Genomic DNA, 24,358 nt, shown 5'->3' on the forward strand with positions numbered 1-24,358 from the left:
GCGATATTGTTGATCTGGAATTAATTGTACTTTATTTGTGATAGTCAGTAACTGTTTTTGTGTTATTTTATTGTATTTTATTATTACTTTAATGAAATAAACAAACAGCTGACACACTGAACCTAACTTAGCTAATTGACTTAGGTTAGGTATCATTTTATATTGACTCTGAAGCAGTAACCACAAGCTCCACATTTAAATGCTGCAAAAAAGACCTGTCTTATTTTAATTTAAGATTTATACATTGAAGAAGTATGGACTTATAATGTACAATGTGAAAGAAAAGCCTAAAATGATTTAATTTAATAGCATGGTTATGGAGTTCTTGAATTATTTTATATGATCAAGTCAAACTGTTACAAGGTTGTGATATAGAAGTGTGTGTGTGTGTTGTGATTCATCTCACGTCAGTGCTGTAGCGTCTGAGGAGCGAGTGCGTGTGTAGCTTCAGGCACAGACAGTCTCGGCTGTTTATCTGTCCGTGCCGCGGGACTCGCAGTCTGACATTTGTAGTGACGAGAGCAGCATTCGCTGTAATGCGCTCTATTAGCTTCCCCATCCCTGAGGAGTACCAACACTCCTCTCTCTCTCTTTCCCTGTCTCTCTCTGTCATTCATTCTGTGTTTTCATACTCTTTTTCTCTGTCTTTCTCATCCATCTCTCCTTTTCCTGTAGTTTGTCTCTGTCTATTACAGTCAGCCTCTTTGTACATCACTCTTCTTTGTCATTTACTTTTTTCTTGAGTCTTCACAGTCTGCCTGTTGCAAACTCTATGCAGGAGTTATGGGCCTGGCTTGATTTGAAGGAAGGTACAAGGTGATGCCAGTCCCTAGTTAGAAAATGGAATCGAAATAAGCGTCTCTTGTATCCATCCCCTTCCTTTTGTCTTTGACTACGTTTACATGGACATCAATATTCTGATATGAATCAGAATTTGGCAGTATTCTAATTAGTATTGAGTCATGTAAATGCGATTGCCTGATTCAGATTAAGACGATATTCTGATTCCCCAAATCCTAATTCACACTCCACGAAAATGCCTGTTTTAATCTGAAATGTCTTGCATGTAAACACCGTATTCAGAAAATCCACTAAAAGGAGATATACACGCATGCTCAGTCTGTAAGGAATTGTGGGTGCTAACAGATGTGTAGCTGTAGGCTAGGTATTTAGGAAAGGCAACTCTGGCATACTTACAACAAACCTGTATACAGGAATACTGCGATGCCTGTACGCATATAAACACTGTATTCATAATATAGACCTTAAACAGAATTTGAAGTGCATGTAAATCTAGTCATTGCATGATATCATTATTATCAATATTAAGAATTTTTTCCACCAAGCTGCCATCAAATGTACTTTTTGCCAGTCTAACAAAGAACTCTTTTTGGTGTAAGGCAATTTAAAAAAACAGGTATGATAATCAGCTTTATCCATGAAGTATGTCCAGAGTAACTTTGAGTCTTGGAGGATTTTCTAGATATTGAATTATTCAATGTCAAATGAATAAGCTATTAACTTAGTATCCTGGCTAGCTTTTCTTCTCATTTTTTTTAATTCCCTCCGTGAAAACTGTATTTTATTGATTAATCCCCTTTCCGAAACAGTACCTTGCGGTTGAGTATCCCTCTCTTTCACTCAGCTTCATTTTTCCATCTCCGTTGTTTTCGTTCTATACAAGCAATGGAGCCAGTGGTTCATGGTTCTAAGGTAAACCTGACACCGTCAGGCTCAAAGATTATTTGCTTTCCTTCTTGCACCCTGGCCACTGAGATGACGGAGTCCTCATTTCAGCTTTGCTCGCGCTTGTTTACCAGCACACACTCATCGAGTGTAACTAAGTTTGACGCCGTCGTCCTCGGCTTTGCGTCAGGCTTTTCGTGGTTGTTTGACTGAGCTGCCATGGGACTTGGAACTCCCTGCTCACATTAGTCACACAGCCTTCGCGGGCTTTGTCTCTCTTAGTCTAGTTTTTCCCCCACCATCTGCTTGTATGTGTGTGCAGCAGGATGTTTCCTCAACATCTCTGTCTGCCTCAGCAAACTCAGTTTGGGCCAGCTTTCCAAACACGTGTGTGTGTGTATGTGTATGTATATGTATATATATACACACACACACACACACACACACACACACACACACACACACACACATATATATATATATATATATATATATATATATATATATATATATATATATATATATATATATATATAGAGAGAGAGAGAGAGAGAGAGAGAGAGAGAGAGAGATGGATAGATAGCTAGATAGATAGATATATTGTCAGATTTGCTACCGTAGGAACAGCTCATCAGCCTTCCTGGCACATTTTGCAGTTGGATGTTAAAAGTGTGTAATTGTGTTTATCTGAGGCTTAGAAAGACCAAGCTTTTTGCAGGTGTATAAAAGAAAAAAAAAAAGTCCAGCATCATGAGGCTCAGGTGGATATGAGTATGACTTTTTGCACAATGGTGCCTGTAGTTTCTTTACTTCACCCGCCGCTGTGCTTTATAAACGCGGACAATGAAATGGCTTGCTGGAAATAGAGTAAACAGGTTGGAGTTTGTGTTTACTGCCTCTCCCATTCATCTCACGTGCAGCGTCGATCTACTTCCAGAGGAATATTTTGTATTACTTGATCCACAGGAGATAGCTTTAACCTCAGATGACCTTGGGAAATGGAGCGCAGTCTTTTGGGCTGCTTATGATTCTGAATGAAGGACTCCTTGATTGATTGTCTCCTCACTCTTAAAATTGAAATTCTGTCGTTGTGTGCCTCCAAAGATGTGAGACATTGCTTATGCAGCCTGTCCCTGTCTTTAAAACACTGATTTGTTGATCGGGCTCTCCAAAGAGCACATCATAATTTGGAAAGGTCATATCAGTGGAGGGTGAATTCACAACACATTCACGATAGCCTCATAATCCTCTGGAGGATGGAGGTAGACACTGAACAGGCTTTAATTGTTACTCATGTTTTATGGGTGTAAACATTCATGTTTTCCTCTCTGAGGTTCCAGTTTGGTTTAAATGTCTAAGACCACATTGGATTTTTTTTTTTCCTTTTCATTTAAAATTGGAAATAAGATGAAGGTTTTTCGAGTTTGAAATATTTAAAAACAAAGAATTCAAGATTCTGCACTATTTCTAGGTCCCATTTTAAATGTAAGTAAATTTGAGATATTGATCATGTTAACTGTTTTATACAAAAACTCAAGATTTTCCTCATGCCTAATCTCTTCTGCTGAAGCATGTATTCAGATGACACTACAGTGGATTTGATCTAAAATGGCTCATAAAGTTTTGCATGAACTTGTGAAAGCCAGCTCGTGTGCACCCCGTCACTAAAAGCAATACACAAGACACACTAAATACTCTGAATTTCAGTGTTTCTTAGTATGTGAATATATGTGGTGGATTTCAGTGGTGAGATGATTAGGATTTTCAAATGTCACTTCTTAGGTTTTTATCTGTTCACAGAATCACCGTTCCAGCTTCTTAATCAGGTATTCATCTTCAATCTTATTCAGTAGCTGAATGACTACAAAAGAACTTATAGGAACCGGTATGTAGTTATGAGAGTGATGAATCCAAATTTGGATCCACACACAGGTTCTGGGAGTTTAAAGGTTTTTGCTTTGCAATGTTATAGTACTGGTTAAAAAACTGGTCTGAGGTTCCATCACGAAACCAAATTAAGACTACAACAATGCCATTTCTGAGACATTCCAGAATCGATCAGTGTAACGGTGGGACATGTCAGGCAGACTGACTAATGCATTCAGGTGCACTCATTGTTGTCAGCGTGGCCCTTTCAATCATGGGGGTCATCTGGCTGACAGACCGGAGGCCTTTTTAATCATTGATTACGAAGGCAATGACAAAACTAGAGCGCTATCATAAAACTCTAAGGTGCTATTGACTACCATAACATGCCACATCCACCATGCCAGGCTATTATAGATGATGCACTCTGACTCTTCAAACATCCATCATGCAGCATATAATCAATGCTAATTTCCAGACAGTCTTCACTCATGTCCTTATAACGCTCTGTAATGATGCCATATTTGAAGTTGACTTTGAGAATGTTAGAACGGTCCGTTACTGCTTGTTTATAGTGTCTTGTTCACTCCAAACCAGCTCTTTAGTTTAAGTTTTTCATTAAAAACCAATCCTTGCAGTTGACTTTGGGAAATTGAGCAAAATCTGATTCATTTTATACAACCCCCTCCCCCTCCTTCCCCATCCCCCTTTTGAGCCATGTTTTCCTCCATTGAGAAATGGTCTCATGTGTATAGACTGTTGCAAAACAAGGACCTTTTCACCTATCGGTGTCTGTGAGTGTGTGGGTGGGTGCTCTAATAAGCCTCTCACTTTCAATGACAACATGTTTGCCACTGGAGAGCACATTTGCATAGCAAATTTCCATTTGAAAATGAACATGAGCACAAATAAATGGAGGGAAGTCAAATAGCAACATTTCAAGTTCCACACAAAGTAACTGGCCTGGATAATGTGAGACATGAAGTGAGATATTTTAGGTGTTCAAGCTGTAGGATAAATAGCCATACTTTCATACTGCACAGGCCACACCATAGAGGTTGAAGGGGAAATGTAATTCTATCCATCCATTTTCTGTACCACTTAACCTACACAGGGAGCCTGGAGCCTGTCCCAGGGGACATCTTGGTCGGGGTGCCAACCCATTGCAGGGCACAATCGCACACATATTCACACACACTGGACAATTTGGACTTGCCAATCAGCCTACAACACATGTCTTTGGACTGGGGGAGGAAACCGGAGTACCTGGAGGAAACTCCTGAAGCACAGGGAGAACATGCAAACTTCATACACATAGGGCAAAGGCAGGAATCGAACCCCTAACCCTGGACGTGCGAAGCAAATCTGCTAACCACTAAGCCAGAAAGGTAATTCCTTTTTTAAATAGAACAAGGTTTGATAAAGTTTGCACAGTTTTGTATACAGTCACACACTGTGTTATTTTCCAGCCGCCTAGGGAGGCAGTGTCATTTTTTTCCGTTGTAAGTTTTGTCCTTCCTTCTGTTTGCTAGTGGCTTTGTGCCAATGCTATGCTTGACTGGCATGTTTATATCTCTCTGTTCTAATCCCAGCAGCCTGAAGTGCACTCATCCGGCTGGATTAGCATTGTGCCTGCGAATGTTCTTTTTTTAATTGAGACTGAAATGTTTTGAAGTTTTCTGTCACCAAACATATGGCAGAAACTTAAGACAATAGACAGCAGTACATTATGAGAGTACTTTGATTATGCACTTTATTATGCAATTCAAATACCTTATTTCTTAATGGACTGCGGTGCAACACTTGGAAGATGGATTTTATTTCCCTAGAGCTAACACAATGCCAAACCATTGCTTCATCTTGTCAGAAATCTCTTGTGCCCAATCAGGAAGTGTCTTCAGGCATATCAAGTCATGTCTTATGACATTTACAGCTACTAGCAGCCTCTTGAATGGAAATAGATTTTATAAACAGTGCAATTTTCCTTAAAATAGTTCCTTAAAAAAATAGATGGTCCTTAGGGGTATTTTTTGTCACATTTTTCTTTGAGTGGAAATGCTATTGTTTAAAAAAAAAAAAAAAAAAAAAAAAAAAAGGTTGTCCTCGAGTACGCTTTTTTTTTTTTTTTTTTTTTTTTTTTTTTTAAATTAGGACAAAAATAGAGCAATGCATATTAATTGTTTTTTAATTTTCTGTTTTCTTTTTTAATACCAATAATTCTAGATGGCATTGCTTATGAATTATGAAGAGCCAAGCTAAAAGCTAATTGGGAATATTGATGGGATTTTTCCTCTCCTGGTGTGTTAGGCTTATGATCTGCCAGAACAGAGCACGGTACATGTGGTGCTGCCTCCAGCTGGTTCAGCACGTCGCTCGGAGCTGGTTTTGCAGCGCAGGCTGAGCAGAGGAGTAGACAGTCTGACCCGACTGGACCTCAGCGCCTCACGATTGCCTACCACCTCCACTGGTCTTGCTGTCATCCTGGAGAATGAGGACTCACACACACAAACAGGTACAGACACAAAGGTGTGTGTGGTGTGGGGGAGCTCGATGGTGAGCCTGGGTTTTCTTTCTTTTTCTTTTTCTTCTTTTTTACACTGGGACTATTTTAATCATGAGCCTACTCTTTGTGTTATTCTAAATTACATAATGGTTCAAATTTTGTCACGTGACAACAGAAACTATTAAAGGTGCAGTATGTAAATTTTAGATCCGTCTGATACTTGCAAGTTCCCCTTGAACCCCACCCCCTTTGATGAAATTATTGCTGCCTTCATGATGCCTTCTAAGGGGTAATTTGCAAGTCGTAATGAGGTCAATTCCCACCTCTGCACGTTCAACATCCAAACTGAGAGGGAAAAAAACGTGGATGATTTGTTTGCTCTGTCTGAGCTCAGAAAGCTCTTAAAATCTTCCTTAACTGCACTTTTAACAGTTACAGGCCTGAGAGGCTATTGGCACTGTTCTACTATAGTGAACTTCAAACATTCATACAACATTTTGGACTGAAATTGCAGCACAGCAACAACAGAGGACACGGGAGGTAATGCGTGATGGTTCTCACCTGTGTTTCATTATCAGTAGTCTACTTATTTATGTCTCTTCGTGCTTTCAGTGGCTCTTGTATCCTGCAAGCGAGAGAGACAGAGTGTGAGACCACTTGGCAGAGCATGCGAGACACATGTACACACACGTACACACACCATGAAGTGTGAACTTGAACCTGATGGCACGAAAGCCGCAAGTTTCTGTTGAGTTTTGAAAGTGTGCTGAAAAGCACGGTCTGAATAAATGTGATCCCAAAGCTCAGTTACGATTCCTCCGGTTCTCTCGAGTCTTCCACCACACCCCACTTCAGATGTCGAACGTGCTGATGGGAAATGACGTTATTTTCAACTTGCAAATCACCATTTACAAGGCACCACAATCACAGGATATATGTGGGTTCCCAGCTCTGTTCTGGCTGGGGGTGGGGCTAATTTCTCGGCCAGAAAAATATGAACAGAAGCCTGAAATGATGATCGGCGAGATCAGTTACGCTTAAGTTAAGGTCTATAAATAGGTAAAACTTACAAACTGCAGTGATCACTTTTGTGTTTGGTTGTTTTTGTATTTTGTCATTTATCCCTTTATTTGAATTTTTTCACCATGGCAGTATTGTGATCCCATATAAACTCTCTCTTACTGTGTGCTCCCTACGCAGTTATCACCAGTTATCATAGCAGCAGGTCTGGTAGCTGGTCTTCTACTGAGAAAAAGAAAAATATCTTTTTATTTATTTTTACCTACCCAGTACAGCCATTGTGAGTTATGGTAACACAACATCCTATCCTGCTCTCTTCCAGACTCGTCCTTTATCCATTTTAGCGAGTATTTTTTGTGAAGCAGTTGTCATGCTCCTCACTGATGGGTACTTTTAAAAGCTGTCCTATGTTCGTCCTTCCAGCTCCTCTGTGACTCCCCAACCCTCCCTCTTGCTCCACCCAATCCCATGCTTGTCTTTATCTAACTGTCCTCTGCCCCCCGCTTTAGAAGCATTAGCATAATGGAGCGCTCTCACAACAATGTCATAAATTAGACAGGCCATGCTTTATAAAACCCCACTCCACTGGATTTATTGAGAATCGTGTCAAGGTACCACATCCTTCTTCTCGGCCCCATGCTTTTAGCTCTAATGAGAACACTGCGGCCAGGTGTGTGTGTGTGTGTGTGTGTGTGTGTGTGTGTGTGTGTGAGTGAGTGTATGTTAGACAAGGGTGGGGCAGCCAGACAGGACGTGTTCTCCATTTCATTTACCATAAAAAAAAATTCTAGTTGCCTTTTCTCCTGGCTAATTGGATTTGTGGCTCTTTTGTCCTCGGCTTGTGTCTGTCTGTACATTCCCCGATGCACCTTGTCCTTGTCTGATCCCTCACTCAGCAATGTTCTGCTCTTCACTCTAAACACACAATGGCTGCCGCTGACGCAAGCAGAGCAGCAAAAGCAATCTCTGAATGAATCTGGACATCATAAAAAGCGATTGTAGAAATTCAAGCATCCCTGAATTTTTATTAATTTTTTTTCAGCCTGAATAGAGAGTGGGTTCATGGGTGTTTAATGTGTCTAGGCTAATGCATGAACACTCTTAAACTGTGCTAATGTTTATGGTTGTATCAACAGAACCCAAACCCCACAGCACTTTCTATGTGTTCTGTAAGACGGTGTGCAAGTCTATTCAGCCAGGAAAACTCCGCGTGCGTTGCCGAACCTGCAAGCAAGGAACCCTCACACTCAGCCGGGTGAGTGTGTATAAACCTGGGGCTGCAAAATCAGAGGATCTGAAATTTTTTTTTTTTTTCATTTTGGTGATGATTTTCCAAATACATCTAATCTAATTACAATATTCTAGCAGACTACTATAGCATACACTACAGAAATAATTAGCGGTGATGTTACTTGCACTGACATATATGCACATGGGATATTTACACACACGGGTTATATGAGTATATCCATCCATCCATTTTCTATGCTGCTTACCATAAAAAAAAATTCTAGTTGCCATTTCTCCTGACTAATTGGATTTGTGGCTCTTTTGTCCTCAGCTTGTGTCTGTCTGTACATTGCCTGATGCACCTTGTCTGATTCCTCACTCAGCAATCACAGGGAGCCTGGAGCCTATTCCAGGGATCTCTGGGCATGAGGCGATGGTCACTGGACAGTGTCCCAGCCCATTGCCGGGCACAATCACACACCCATTCACACACTACAGACAATTTAGAGATTCCAGTCAACCTACAGCGCATATCTTTGGACTGGGGGATGAAACCAGAGTACCCAGAGAAAACCCACGGGCAGAATATGCAAACTCAGTGTACACACAGGGCGGAGGCGGTATTCGAACCCCCAACCCTGGAGGTGCAAGGCAAACCTGCTGACCACTAAACCACTGTGCCCCCATAGTTTATCATATTTTAATATTAGACACAGTTGAGTTTTTCTAACACTGTAGCTGTGACTAGTTACAGTCATTGGTGTTTTGCTTTTAAATGTAATTTAGGTGAAGGTTAAAATTTTCAAACTGGAACCCCCTTGTCTACAGTTCCAGTTACTTTTTGAAATGTATTGTGTAGCATAGTAATTATACTAGAAACTAATGCTGTTTTCCCTGCAGCAATAGAATTCATTCCTAGCAGCTAAGTATTTTCTTGCAGCAAACTTTTAAGACCATTTTGACCAAATCATTTGTCAAATTAACAAACGCTGACATACCTCAGCTGAATCAGAAACTTCTGACTCGTTGCCTGCACCGGAGGTGCTATGTTTGTGTGTGTGTGTGTGTGTGTGTGTGTGTGTGTGTGTGTGTGTGTGTGTGTGTGTGTGTGTGTGTGTGTGTTTGTGGGCGCGCATGTGCACAGCCCGGGGCTAGTGTTATCTGGTGTTCCAGCATGTGGGCATCTGTCCCACTGCACCATATCTGCACACTCTCTGCACGCTCTCGCAAAGGCTGAGTGACAAGTCACTAAGCTGCACCTGCCTTTTCTTCCTGCATAGGGTGGTCTTTGGCACATTGGGACTGCTTGTTCGCTGCCCATGTGCCAACGTAGCCTGCTTCCTGTGCCAATCTCATGCTGAAGCTGGCTCCGAGGATCCTCTGGCTCTGCCTGCCAGACTGTGTCCTCAGAAATTTCTCCTGATATGCAGCAAAACAAGGGCTAAGACTAAAGGTCCTGAGCTCTGCAACTTCCAATTTTGTTTTAGTGATGTGAAGGGACAGGGATGTCAGTCAGTGTGTTGCCTCTGTCCATGGCTGTTTGCTGCAGTGCCTCAACATGTGAACTAAGTGAGGTTTGTGTGTGTATTTTAACATTTCATTTCCATGTTCTGTCTCTGGAGGAAGAACTCTTTACACTGCTGCTGGGATGCTGTTATGCTGATATGATTGCCTTGCACTTAAAACTCAGTTAACATAGAAAGGAGTGCTGATTGGATTCCTGGCACCCAGAATGTTTGTGCACAGCACACACATGCCAAATCTGCACATTTGGATAAGGATACTAAACAGAGATGTCCTGTTATTTCTGGATCCTTGTCCTGCTGTCATCTAGATGCACAGTCATGCTCAATTCATATTCCCCTCAAGTCCAAATTGAGTCTCAAGTCTGCAAGTCCAATTGGAGCCAAGAGCTCTATTTGGGATGTGATTACTTTCACATAGAGAAGGGGGGTAATGTTATTATTACCAGAGTATATCTGTGATTTTCATCCTGTCCAACTTCTTGATCCTATGTCTGGAAAAATTATGCCGTCTTCTCCTTACTATAAAATGGAATGTACAAATAATTGTGTATACGCCATTCAACTAGACATATTGGTAAATATTCTGTTATATCCTGTGAGAATATAAATTTCATGTTTTTTTTCAATAATTATGGACACATCCAGGGGGCACGGTGGCTTAGTGGTTTGCACGTTTGCGTTGCACCTCTAGGGTTGGGGGTTCGAATCCCACCTCCACCCTGTGTGTGCAGAGTTTGCATGTTCTCGATGTGTTTCAGGGCTTTTCTCCAGGTACATTGGTTTCCTCCCTAATACAGAGACATGCACTGTAGGCTGATTGGCATTTCCAAATTGTCCATAGTGTATGAATGTGTTTGCGATTGTGCCCTGTGATGGGTTGGGCCTTAAGTTCCCTGGGATAGGCTCCAGGCTCCCCATGACCCGGTATAGGATAAGCAGTACGGAAAATGGATGGATGGATGGATGGACACATCCAGAAAATAAAGAAAACATTAAGAGGAGCAATGCCTTTATATAAGATTTTATGATGCATGCAGCCTACTAGTTACCAAGCCCAACTCTACAGGCATAAGCCCTGCAATGAGCAGTTACTATACATTACACATAGAAACTTTTTTGTTCTATGGTAATCAGTGGTGTATGTAGTGGACACGCAAGCCACGCACAGCTGAGTATGCCCCAGTGTGGAATGCAAAACAAAACATGACGAAACAAAAACATGCAAGTGACATTTTTAAGTAATATCTCTCAGGAATTATGTTCCAGAGAATGCGCTATTGGTGTTCTATACCTGTTCCGATTCATTCCTCCTGACCGCCAGTGACGGTGCTACAGTAGTGGATGTCCGGAGCACCAGCCCAACATGTCGAGAAAATAAATACCAACAAAGTCACATGCTAATGTGAGTTGAGCGCAGGTGATATAAGCCACTACAGCTCAGCACTCCACCTCTTTCGCTTTCTCGTCTTCAGATTAGGTCGTAGTTTTTTTTTCACCACATCGTCAAGTGCAGATATCTTGGAGCCGCGAAAATTCATCCTCCCAAGCTGTGATGATACGTTTGGCACTGTGCTGTCTGACTGGTAACAACTTGTTTGTTTTCCGGATTGCTCGCCACTGGTAAGTACTGGCAGGCTTTTTCCTTAGCATCGCGGCTACGGCTGTCGAGCTACGAGCCATTTGCTGTGACGTGAGTAATTTTCTCTGCATGGCATGCCACTTTCCTCACAGTTTTATCCGGAGGGGTATTACCGGCTTTTGGCTAGTTAGCGATTTGTGTTCCCGCTGTCTCGTGTTAAATATATTGTGTTGCAATTGTGCCTGCCGGTCCTAACCGTGGGTGTTGTTGACCTTTATTTGAAGCTCATGCGCTCTCCTCTCTGTTCCTCGCGGTTCATCTGGGGGTAGGAGTATTTAATTGGATTATTTTTTAACAGCTCTCCTCGTGGTTGTGTGCAGAGGCTCTCCACTTTAGTGACTATGACTGTCAGCTCAATTTCCACTGCCTATCCTTTGAATTGTAACCTCTGCCCTATTGAGCTTCTTCCTAATGATGGGCATGATCTCTGCCCATCATGTCTGGGTGTTCAGCATGTGAAAGAAGTACTTACAGACCCATGTCCGCATTGTAGCTTGCTCCCGATGTCTGAGAAATAGTTGCGTTTGGCTGGACTGGACCACAACTGGGATACTAAGATTTTGGAAGCAAGTTTGGGTTTGAGGCAGAGAGCTCAGAAATGCCGTGCCTTAGTAGCTACTGGCTTTCTCTCAGCTAAAAGATCTAGTGCTAGGGGAAATCATTTGGCAGGGCACCTGTTTTCAAAGAAGGTGGCTGGCCTTTCTTCAGACATAGCAGAGATGAAACGTCTCTTGCAGGTCATCCAGCCAACAGACATAGTTCCTGCTTCTATTACAGTTCCCATCAGGGACACTTACTCACACTCTTCTAGCGAAGAGGCTACTGTCTCACCTTTCCCTCGTCACAGCCCCCAAAATGACGCTATGTGCTTCCGACACACATTTTCAGGACCATCTCCTCACTGATGTCACTGGGATTCAGGACAAGCCTGCAGGTCCCCTGTTAGCCAGTGGCTCTGGTGATTCCTCTCTCCACTATTTGGGGATGGCCAGACGGATGACACATTGGAGGTGCTTCAGATGGCAGTGGCCTATCTTGGCGTGGATGAATGCCCTGCACACCTTGTTCAGTCCAGTGTGTTTTTCCGCAGTCCTTCGCCTAATGACTCATTTGCTATGCCTGCGTGTAAGGACTTTATTACGGAATTCTCAAGTGCTCTCAAAGGGCCAGGGATGGCCAAGAGGCGTTCCAAGACTGCTTGCACCTTAGGATCCATTGCAGAAGCAGAGTTCATCAGGTACAGAATGTACCAGAGGTCAAACAGCTGGTCGCCGCACTGGTGGTGTCACCAGATGAGGCACTGCATGGGAACATTTGATGTCCTAGCGCTCAGTGTGGTCGCACACATTCCCTTCTGAAGAAAGCATATGAGTCAGTTTCCTATGTTGCTCGGGCTGAGAACACCATCTGCCAATTGATTTTGGCTCCTTCTAATTCTTTGGGGTCTGTAAAAGTGGATCCTTCTGTTCCATGATTTCTGTAAACAGCCTTGCTGGACATGGGGTATGTGACATATAAAAACTGGGAGGTCTAACTCCAACTCTCTTGACTGCTCTCTGGCAGGTTTGGCTTGCTCAAGCCAGATTGTCGGTGGATTATAAAAAGACTTTGAGAGATCTTCCCATCATTCCAGGATTTTTTTTGGCTCAGATGTATCTGAGGTGTTGGAGAGGCATGTAAAGTTGTCTGTGACCACTCAGGAGGTACAAGTGCAGCGTGCTCTGAATTTTAGGGCACCAGCAGCCACGCTTTCATCAAATGCTTTCTAACAGTCCATAGGCCCAGCAGTAATTTTCTGGGTCTGAAGATGTACAGGTGCATCACCCCCATTGTAACCCTACCCCCTGCCGTGCCCCAGGGGGCCCGTGTCCGCGTCTCCTCACAACTTCGAAAAGCCGAAGCTTCAAGGCCTGAGGCACTTGGGCCGGTGGTCAGACATTTCACAACATGTAATCTTAGTTATTGGGAAAGCACTGTGTCAGACTCCCTGGGTCTTGGGATGCTACGCAACGGATATACTCTGCAGTTCTGATGTCAGCCCCCAACTTTATCGAGATGCATCTCGGCTGTTGTGGAAGACCCAGTTCATTCAGCAACTCTCTCTCTCAAGAAATTTGTTCCTTGTTAGAGAAGAGGGCAATAGATGTGGTTCACCACCTGGTTCAGAGGGATAGGTTCTACTCCACATATTTTCTGGTTACACAGCAGGATGGAGGCTTTTGTTCAGTCTTAGATTTGAGGAGACTCGACAAGTTCTTAAAGAAGCTTCCCTTCCACATGTTGCGCACGACCGTCGTTCTACTGTTGGTGGTGGAGGGAGATTGGTTCATGAATGTCGACCTCACAGATGCATACTTTCATGTTCCTATTGCTGTGCATCACAGGAAACCAGACCTATCAGTTCAGAGTCCTACTCTTTGGTCTTTCTCTAGCTCCTCGAGTATTTACAAGGTGTAAGAAGGCTGTCCTGTCACCCCTGTGGTCCCAGAGGTTGCGGATTCTGCCATATCTAGACAATTGTTTGCTTTGCACACAGATGAGGGACCATGCTGTGCACGATACCCAGCTGCTACTAGACCACATTACCAAGTTGGGTCTCTTGGTGAATAGGGAAAACAGTTCGCTTTCTCCAACGCAATCCATCATGTTCATCGGGGTGACTATCGATTTATCCACAATGCGAGCCTCTCTATCTCAGATGACCGATATCCTAAATGTTCTTGCCCAGTTTCATCTGGGGGCATCTCTCCAGTATGGGATGTTATTGAGGCTGAACGGAATTCTGACCTCAGCCATCTCTGTAATTCCTCTGGGACTGTTTCACCTGTGGTCCCTGCAAGTGTTGAGCAACATCCATTCCATCATCATCATCGGCAGATCATAGTGACTTGCAGTTGTATGCGTGCCCTCCGACGGTGGACCTCACCGGCCTTTTTGACAGCAGGCGTTCCGTTGGGGATTGTTCCCTCTTGTCGGGAGGTGGTACCAACCGATGCATCCCTCAAAGGCTGTTTAACAATTTGGAACCACAGGTGTGTTGAGGGAGCATTCCCTTGATCATGGTGCTGGAGATGCGTGACATTTTCTCCTAGTGCTGACAGGCCGCAATGTGCTTGTGTGCTCAGACAACACTTTGACGGTTTTCAATCTGAATCACCAATGGGGCACGAGGTCAGAGAGCTTGCTACAGCTCACTCACAATATCCTCACCTGGTCACTCCTGTGGTTTGCATCACTGAAGGCTGTTTATCTGCTGTGGATAGCTAATCAGTCTGCAGATACTCTGTCCAGAAATTGTCTTCATCTGGGTGAGTGGAGGTTCCATCCGGATGTAGTTTGGGACATTTCGCAGGAAGTTGGTGTGGCGGAAGTGGATCTATTTGTTTCAGAGAACACAACTCACTGGCTGTCTCCTGTATGTCTTTCCTCCAATTCCTCTGCTGTGGGAGACACTTCACAGAATTGCTCAAGCCAAACACAGGGTGCTTCTGATTGCACCACGGTGGCTGTCCAGACCATGGTTTCCCTTGCTCCTAACCTTGCTGAGGGACAGATCGAGGCAGCTTCTCCTCAGGAGTGATCTATTGTCTCAGCTGGATGACCACATTTGGCATCTGAACTCGGCCTGCCTATAGTTATGGATCTGGCCTCTGGGGCCAACTCACTCTTAGCGGACTGTGAGCCTTTGGTCGTTAGCACTGTTCTCAATATGAGGGCTGCTTCCACGCGAGCACTTTATGCCTATCGATAGAAGTCCTTTTGTACATGGTGTGAGACTCGTTGGTTTGACCCTGTACGATGTGCAGCCTCTGTAGTTTTGGCTTTCCTACAAGGTCTTTTTTGAACCGTGATAGAGCAGCCTCCACCTTAAAGTTTTATGGGGCAGTTATCTTTGTGCACCATTCACCTGTGGATGGCTCGCCTTTCGTCTCCCAAACCTGGTTTGCGGTTTCTTAAAGGGTGAGAGGCGCCTCAATCCAGCTCGTTCTCCCCGTTCTCCAGTGTATAATTTACCTCTGTTTTAGGAGTCCCTTTGAAAATCCCCCCTTGAACCATTGGAGGGGTGGAGTGCTGAGCTGCAGTGGCTTATATCACCTCCACTCAGCTCACGTCACCAAATGACTTTGTTGGTATTTATTTTCTCGACCTATCTGGCTGGCGCTGCGATCATCCACTACTGTAGCACCGTCTCTGGTGGTCATCCAGAATTCACAGAACCACGGTTAAATCCATAACCAGTGTTAGGGGTGTAGCTTGCCCTCTCTGTAGTTGTTAAGTGTTTTATATTATTAAACATACTTTACATGATTTTTTTGTCATTTTCATAGATTTCCAGTTAATTTGTTAATGATTACAAATTGTTTCATTAATGTGCTTTATCATTAATATACTTTATTTAATCTAAAAAATGTAGTGCTATGTAATAAAGATGCTAATTGTCATATAGATATGACTCAAATCAGTCCAAGTCCAGCACACTTATTACATCACTAGACTAGGCTATAGTTATGTCTATAATGTCTGTACTTATGTCTATACTTATGTTTATAATTCTGTACAGTCAGGACACTATCATACCTTGTATTATGCTATTAACGAGCGGTTTACTTTTTTTTTTGTTTTGGAGTGTTTTACTTTCTTGCCTGTAATTGTAACATCCTCAACCAACCAATAAATGCATGGCATGCTCGAGTGCAAACTCTGTTCAAATCGGGCTGCAAGATTCTCACAGCTGTCTCAGGGACAGAGTGCTGTTTGTCCAACAGTAACCTAATTAAGGCTTTGTTGGGATGTGGTGTTGTTTCTCTATGTCCAGAGAGGGAGAGTTAGAGGGAAAGAGAAACTGGTGTGAACAGTGGAGAAGGTGCTGGTGAATAATTCATAAGCACTTTTCTCATTAATCATCACATTCACTTGGAGGTGTGTGTGTGTGTGTGTGTGTGTGTGTGTGTGTGTGTGTTTTGATGCACCAGGGGTCTGTGTGACCTTTCCTTGCTGTCGCTTAGCAGGTGTCTTCGTGTAATCTCCAAGCCCCACCACCATAGCCCTCTGGATTCTTCCCAGCCCTCTATCACTCCCCTGTCTGCTGTGGGGGGAGTAATGATTTTCTTAACCTTTTTCTCTAGCTTATTAAGGCTCCTGTTGGAATGTTTAAAATGTTTATGCTAATTAGGCCTGGCTCGCTCTGGCAGTTGTTCATCCCAAAACAATTATGGATAGAAATAGTGTCTTAATCTGGCAGAAGGGTGCGTGGGAGCCAGAGGACAGGTACACATGGAGAGAGAACTGACTGAAAAGATTTTAAAAGGTGTTTTGTTTGTTTTTTGTTTTTAATAGAAATTTCAGCCTGTCCTCTAAAAGGTCCACCCTCATTTAGAGCTTGGCTCTTGTGTCCATTTCTATCATTCACATAGAAATCACATTTCATCCTGCACTCAGCATGAATGCTAGATGGGAAGATTAAGTAGGAAAAAAAAGCATAATTTTAATAGTGATTGCAAGTGAGGAGTTGATTGATACTTGATAACTGAATAATTGGTTAATAGTGATACTAGGGGAACTTTTAAACATAAAGTGGTCAGTCATTTACTTGCTTTTTTTATTTTGCTTTTTTCAGGGACCCTCATGTTGGGATGACGTGCTTGTCCCAGATAGGATTCATGGTGTGTGCCAGTCGGAGGACTGCGATGGCCGAGTGGCGGTGAGAGGAGAGAGTTGTGCCATGTGTGTCTGCACTGACTGTGGTCCTGCCCTCTCTCACAGTCACTGTCACAGTGGGGCCTATTTCAAGTGTATAAAGAACCAAAAATTATGGGTTTTCCATTGGACGCTGGCCAGTCAAAAGATTTTTGGTATCTTTTCATGATTAATACCAGCAGAAATGTAAATTTACTAGGGGTATGGGCTAGCAGCACCCCTCCTGCTATGTGTACTACATCATACAACATGCACTGAACATAAAATACAGAATAAGGAACTTGAAGTTCTGTTGGTTCTAGTTATGGCTCGCTTTTGTTCCCATACATGTACTGTATGCATGTATATATGAGAGTGTGTGTACAGTATCTCACAAAAGTGAGTACACCCCTCACATTTTTGTAAATATTTGATTCTAACTTTTCATGTGACAACACTGAAATTACACTTTGCTACAATGTAAAGTAGTGAGTGTACAGCTTGTGTAACAGTGTAAATTTGCTGTCCCCTCAAAATAACTCAACAGACAGCCATTAATGTCTAAACTGCTGGCAATAAAAGTGAGTACACCCCTAAGTAAAAATGTCCAAATTGGGACCAATTAGCCATTTTCCCTCCCTGGTGTCATGTGACTTGTTAGTGTTACAAGGTCTCAGGTGTGAATGGGGAGCAGGTGTGTTAAATTTGGTGTCATCGCTCTCACATTCCCTCATACTGGTCAATGGAAGTTCAACATGGCACCTCATGGCAAAGAACTCTCTGAGGATCTGAAAAAAATAATTGTTGCGCTACATAAAGATGGCCTAGGCTATAAGAAGATTGCCAAGACCCTGAAACTGAGTTGCAGCATGGTGGCCAAGACCATACAGTGGTTTAACAGGACAGGTTCCACTCAGAACAGGCCTCGCCATGGTCGACGAAATAAGTTGAGTGCACGTGCTCAGCGTCATATGCTGAGGTTATCTTTGGGAAATAGACGTATGAGTGCTGCCAGCATTGCTGCAGAGGTTGAAGGGGTGTGGGGTCAGCCTGTCAGTGCTCAGACCATATGCCACATACTGCATCAAATTGGTCTGCATGGTTGTCGTCCCAGAAGGAAGCCTCTTCTAAAGATGATGCACAAGAAAGCCTGCAAACAGTTCACTGAAGACAAGCAGACTAAGGACATGGATTACTGGAACCATGTCCTGTGGTCTGATGAGACCAAGATAAACTTATTTGGTTCAGATGGTGTCAAGCGTGTGTGGTGGCAACCAGGTGAGGAGTACAAAGACAAGTTTTTCTTGCCTAAAGTCAAGCATGGTGGTGGGAGTGTCATGGTATGGTGCTGCATGAGTGCTACCGGCACTGGGGAGCTACAGATCATTGAGGAACCATGAATGCCAACATGTACTGTGACATATTGAAGCAGAGCATGATCCCCTCCCTTCAGAGTCTGGGCCGCAGGGCAGTATTCCAGCATGATAATGACCCCAAACACACCTCCAGGACGACCACTGCCGTGCTAAAGAAGCTGAGGGTGAAGGTGATGGACTGGCCAAGCATGTCTCCAGGCCTAAACCCTATTGAGCATCTGTGGGGAATCCTCAAATGGAAGGTGGAGGAGCACAAGGGCTCTAACATCCACCAGCTCCGTGATGTCCGCATGGAGGAGTGGAAGAGGACTCCAGTGGCAACCTGTGAAGCTCTGGTGAACTCCATGCCCAAGAGGGTTAAGGCAGTGCTGGAAAATAATGGTGGCCACACAAAATATTGACACTTTGCGCCCAATTTGGACATTTTCACTTAGGGGTGTACTCACTTTTCTTGCCAGCGGTTTAGACCTTAATGGCTGTGTGGTGTTATTTTGAGGGGACAGCAAATTTACACTGTTATACAAGCTGTACACTCACTACTTTACATTGTAGCAAAGTGTCATTTCTTCAGTGTTGTCACATTAAAAGATATAATCAAATATTTGCAAAAATGTGAGGGGTGTACTCACTTTTGTGAGATACCGTATGTATGTACGTGTGTGTGTGTGTGTGTGTGTGTATATATATATATATATATATATATATATATATATATATATATATATATATATATATATAAAATAATGTGTGTGTGTGTGTATGTCTTTATATATATATATGTGTGTGTGTGTGTGTGTGTGTATATATACCCTCACACAGTTATGCCTCAGAATCCATCACTCATTCTATACATTTATTAGACCCCCCCCCCCCCCCCCCCCCCGCCACTTCCTCTCAGACACACTCATCAAATTCTGACTTTTTCATCAGTTTTGCTGTTTTTCTCTCTGTCTTTATTTATTCCCTTTGTCTTTGGTCTTTTCTCTTGCAGTTGCTATTTCTCTACCATCCAAAACATGGTATCTTTTCTTTTGTGTAGGAGTTTTATTGGAAGTGTGCTGCCCATCCCACTTGTGATGATGACACATCGGTGGCACTGGACTTGATCATGACCAATGTGCGCAATGTCCCCTGCATTGCCTGCACTGACGTTGTGTGAGTATATCTTAAGTTGTCTATGCAGAAAACTTACCTTGAGTACTTATATCTCTTTCTGTTAAAATTGATACATGGTAAATGGCGTACTTATATAGCGCTTTTATCCAAAACGCTTTACACTGTGTCTCATTCACCCATTCACACGCACACACTCACACACTCACAGACCAATGCTAGCAGAGCTGCCATGCTAGGTGCTAACCTGCCATCGGGAGCAACTTGGGGTTCGGTGTCTTGCCCAAGGACACTTCGGCATGTGGGCTGGGAATCGAACCGCCAACCCTACGATTAGTGGACAACCCGCTCTACCAACTGAACCACAGCCGTTCCATGATTAGTAAATTTGCCAGCGGGGGATTATTAAGGCAGGCACCAGCTTACGTTTTGCAAAAGTATCAGTCAGGGTTTGGCTATAAAACATATCTCAAAGTTTGCATTCTACATCCTGCAAAGCACCATTAAATCTATTATTAAAAAAATGGAAAGAATATGGCACAACCACCAGGTCCTCCAGCAAAGGTTAGTAATTGGAAGGACATTAGTCAGAGAAGTAGCAGAGAAGAGATCAATAGCTCAAATGGGAGCGAGGTTAACAGGAAAACAATGGCCTGGACACTCCACAAAGCTGGGCTTCGTGAAAGGGGCATATAAACTGCTGTGTTTTAGACTCAGTAAACATGTGGAAAAGCGTTACCTGGTTTGATTAAACCAAAATTGAACTTTTTGGCCTTGGCACAAAGTGTTACGTTTGGTGGAAATGTAGCCATCACCCTGACAAAAACATCCACACAGTGAAGCATGATTGAATATGGTTAGGGATGTTCATCAGCAGGTTGCTGATCAGTATTGAGGGCAAGATGGTTGAAGCCAAATACAGGCAATCCTAGAAGAGTTTTGATTCTAATGAGGTCCACTTTTAAACAGAACATTGACCCTGAGTGTACTGTCAAACCTACACTGGAGAAATTTAAAACCAATAACCTGTCTGATAGAACTTGAGCAATTTTGCCAAGAAGCATGGACAAAAATATAGAGCTGATAGAGACAGATGACTTGCAGCTGTAATTTCAGTCAACGATGGTTCTGTTATCATATGCAGCATGTATAATTAACCTTTGTGTCATAGTAAAAAATATTTTCTCCTTTCAAATATTAAACATTTTGTAAATCAAATGGTAAAAATCCCTACTGAGTATATTTCAATTTGATGATGTAACACCACAAAGTATAGAAAAGTTCAAAGAGGGTGATGCAAGGCAGTGTATCTTGGGACCATTTAGGTATTATACACTGCCTCTGGCAATTATACAGAGTTCATAGAACTACAGCTACATAGGAAAAACCTGTCAAAATATATAATTACCAGTACTCTACCCCATAATAACTACCACACCTCTTAGCTGGCTAAGGTTAATTGGCTAGCTAGATAACTGAGCATATGAGTTCTGTATTTAAATGTGTCAGTGACACATCCTCACGGTAATTTGCATATTTACCTGTGATTGGTTTAAAGCATGGAGGCGGTTTTCCTTTTCCCTGTTTTTTTTCATAAATGTAAAAAAAAAAAAAAAAAAAATGCTTTACCTTTCGGAAGTCATGGTGGCTTAGTGGTTAGCACGTTTTCCTCGCACCTCCAGGGTTGTGGGTTCAATTCCTGCCTCCACCCTGTGTGTGTGGAGTTTGCATGTTCTCCATGTGCTTCGGGGGTTTCCTCCCCCAGTCCAAAAACGTGTAGTAGGTTGATTGGCACTTCCAACTTCTCTGTAGTGTGTGTGTGTGCTATTTTCCCCTGCGATGGATTGACACCCTTTCCAGGGTGTCCCCCTCCTTGTGCCCTGAGTCCCCTGGGATAGTCTCCAGGCTCCCTGTGACCCTGTGTAGGATAAGTGGTACAGAAAATGGATATATGGATGGACTTTAGCTTTATGTAACAAACCTGACCCAAACATCAGTTTATGTTTTTAGAATCAGGCACTCAGAAGAGTTCTTCTAAAAGAATGTTTTTGAGTTCAGGGACACTTTAAAAGATCATTGCAAGACAACAGAGTTAGCAGTCCACACTCACACAGAAGACATGGTGAGATCCTTTGTGTTTTATGGCTGTCTCATATGGTAAGACCACCTTAGAAACAAAGCCGGAGAACTTAAGAATTAGGTAATTGCAGAAACAGTTGAACAGATGAAACCTCTTAGAAATGATAACACAAGTCATGACTGTAGCCGTGACTTTATTAGTACCAGGCAAACAGATGATCAACACAAACGGAATGACTGAATGTTAAACCACCTCAGCGACTAAAATTCACCTCCCATCACACCTGGCTGCAATCACCAGGCTCCGTGCAGTGTGTGTTCTTGCTGAAGGTCAGCAGTTAGTCATTAGTTCAGCACAACCGTTGCCACATTCGTGCTTTCTGGATGATGAGAAGACGGCGAGATCTGGCACAATGCAGCCCAATCAGCGACACTCACCATTCAAATCAAGAACTGATTGAAGTGGCACAGCAGTTAGCTTCCTGAGTGGGCCTTTGTTTGGCCTTCGTCCTTCGCTTCATGCCTGCTTCTCCTCTTCCTCCTCCTCCTCCTCTCTGAAAGGCAAAGGCAAGGACACAGGCACGTTCTTAAAGCACCACCAGAAGATGGCTTACTGTGGCTGAGCTCAGTGCTAGCAGGCTGACTTAAGATCAAGTGTGTGTACTATTGAGGGTGTGCTAATGGACAGGGAGTTCTTGAGATTTTGTGGAGGAAATGATTGCAAGACTTCTGGAAGTCAACTGTGTGTGTATGTGAGACAGGCTCTTTTAGAGTATAAGTGGTGTTTTTGAACGCTCAGTCCTTGATTGGCAAAAAAAATGAATTTAATAAAAACAATCAAAAAATCAGCAAGAGAGTGGCATTACTATTACATATGTGGGTTCACCTAATAACGATTTCTTTATATTGCTCTTGCTCTGCGCCCTTTCTCCCCCCCCCCCTCTCTCATACATACACCTGTCTTTGTGAGGCTGGTATCTAAACTGGATCACCCTCCTGCCTGCTCTCTTGAGCCCCATGCTGTCTTGAAACAAAGCTGTTTTCCCAGACAGTCATCAGTTATTTGGAAAGCCTCAGGGGACACCACATCCAGAGCCAGTCCACAGAAATTGAGTCTTGCCTCATGGCACTGCGGAAGAGTGCCATTAAAATAATACTACTACTACAATACTGCACTGAGCAAAATACTACTTGAAATTGGCGAAGAAATCAAATCAGTGCTATAGTGCTGTCACATGTGGAACAGGAATCTATTGATTAACTCGGAGGAAAGCAAGGATCGCCGTTAAGAATTATTATCTTCACACAAGTATTCCAACAAATTTGGCTTTCTGTGTCAGAACTGTGGAAACTGGAGATAAATCAGTAACTTTACTAACTGCTTTATTGTGGTCAGGGTTATGGTAGATCCACAGTCTATCCCGGGATCACTGGGTGCAAGGTGGGAATATACCCTAGATGGGACACCAATCCATTGTAGCACACCTTGCACTCGTATGTACATGTACAGTATGCACTCCTGGAGCTGTGAGGAGGCAGTGCTGTGCTGCCATGTTGCCCAGCAAAAGACCATTTCTGAAGAAGAAAAAAAAAGTGCATCTCTAATGCTTCTTAAGTGTTTTGTTTCAGTGTTTTGATCTGTTTGCTACAGTGATGTGATTGTCTTGTCAAATATCATATGGCAGAGTGAAGTCTAATAATAACTAGTAGTGCTTAGGGTTGCACGGTATACCAGTACCATGGTAGTATCGTGATATTAAAGCTTCAAAGTACCACCGATGCCACTGTGATTTATCAACGGTAGTATCATCAGTACAGTAGTACGTTAAGTAATGTTGTATGTGCGGCAGTTGATACTATTTTTGCTAAAACGACACATCTCACTGGTTTTGCAGAATACACAAAAGTCAGTGACTCTCCATTTAACCTAAATTCTTCACCTTAATCTTTAAAGATTTCCCGTTTGCTAGTAAGCGAGCTAACGTTATGCTAACCGCTCTGTGTAAATAATAAAATTAGCTGTGTTTCGTAGTAAACGAGCTAACGTTCCCATTTCTTTGGAGTTCGTTTCCAAATTCAGTTATTTATTCCTTCGTGTTCATTCTTCGTACTCTGAGGACAATTACCATTTGCATGATTTCATTGTTCTAGGGAACAATAGTTGAAATATGTGACACATTGAACTCCTTGCTTGTTACTTGTTTGATTGTTCCTGAGTTTTTCCAAAAGCCAGTTTATTCATTCTCACTAATAAAGTATTGAGTTGAAAATCTGGTTTGTCTGTTTTTATTCATATCTACATATTTCTGTAAAATTGGTTCATTTTTGTAGATTTTATTTATGAATTAACACAATACTGTGGGGTATCGTGATACTTCAGCTGGTATAGTATCGTAAGCTAAGTTTATGGTATTGTGACAACCCGAGTAGTGCTGTAGTTTTGTTGTAAGTGTACATGAATTTAAGCTACGAATTCCACTCACCTAATCTTCCTGAGAATAGAGAAAAGTACAGACCTTTTCAGACAACAACAGAAAGAATTTGAACAAGTTTGCACTACAAGAGACTCTCTTGCTTAGTGAGGTGATCTTTCTCATTCTGTACCAGAGTGTGTTTTCTTTACAGCAGCCTTGTGCTAGAAAGA

General features: G+C 42.7%; 1 protein-coding gene across 1 annotated transcript in view; it reads left to right on the plus strand.

Moving 5' to 3' along the window:
• The window catches only part of prkn (parkin RBR E3 ubiquitin protein ligase), a 125,837-nt gene that overhangs the window by 39,000 nt on the left and 62,479 nt on the right, over nt 1-24,358 (plus strand). Inside the window, exons 3-6 of the mRNA XM_017464758.3 lie at nt 5,860-6,064; nt 8,212-8,330; nt 17,088-17,171; nt 19,562-19,677. Coding sequence (XP_017320247.1) covers nt 5,860-6,064; nt 8,212-8,330; nt 17,088-17,171; nt 19,562-19,677 — 524 coding nt within the window. The remainder of the gene's footprint in view (nt 1-5,859; nt 6,065-8,211; nt 8,331-17,087; nt 17,172-19,561; nt 19,678-24,358) is intronic.

Source organism: Ictalurus punctatus, chromosome 3 (genome assembly GCF_001660625.3).
Source record: "Ictalurus punctatus breed USDA103 chromosome 3, Coco_2.0, whole genome shotgun sequence".
Taxonomy (NCBI): domain Eukaryota; kingdom Metazoa; phylum Chordata; class Actinopteri; order Siluriformes; family Ictaluridae; genus Ictalurus; species Ictalurus punctatus.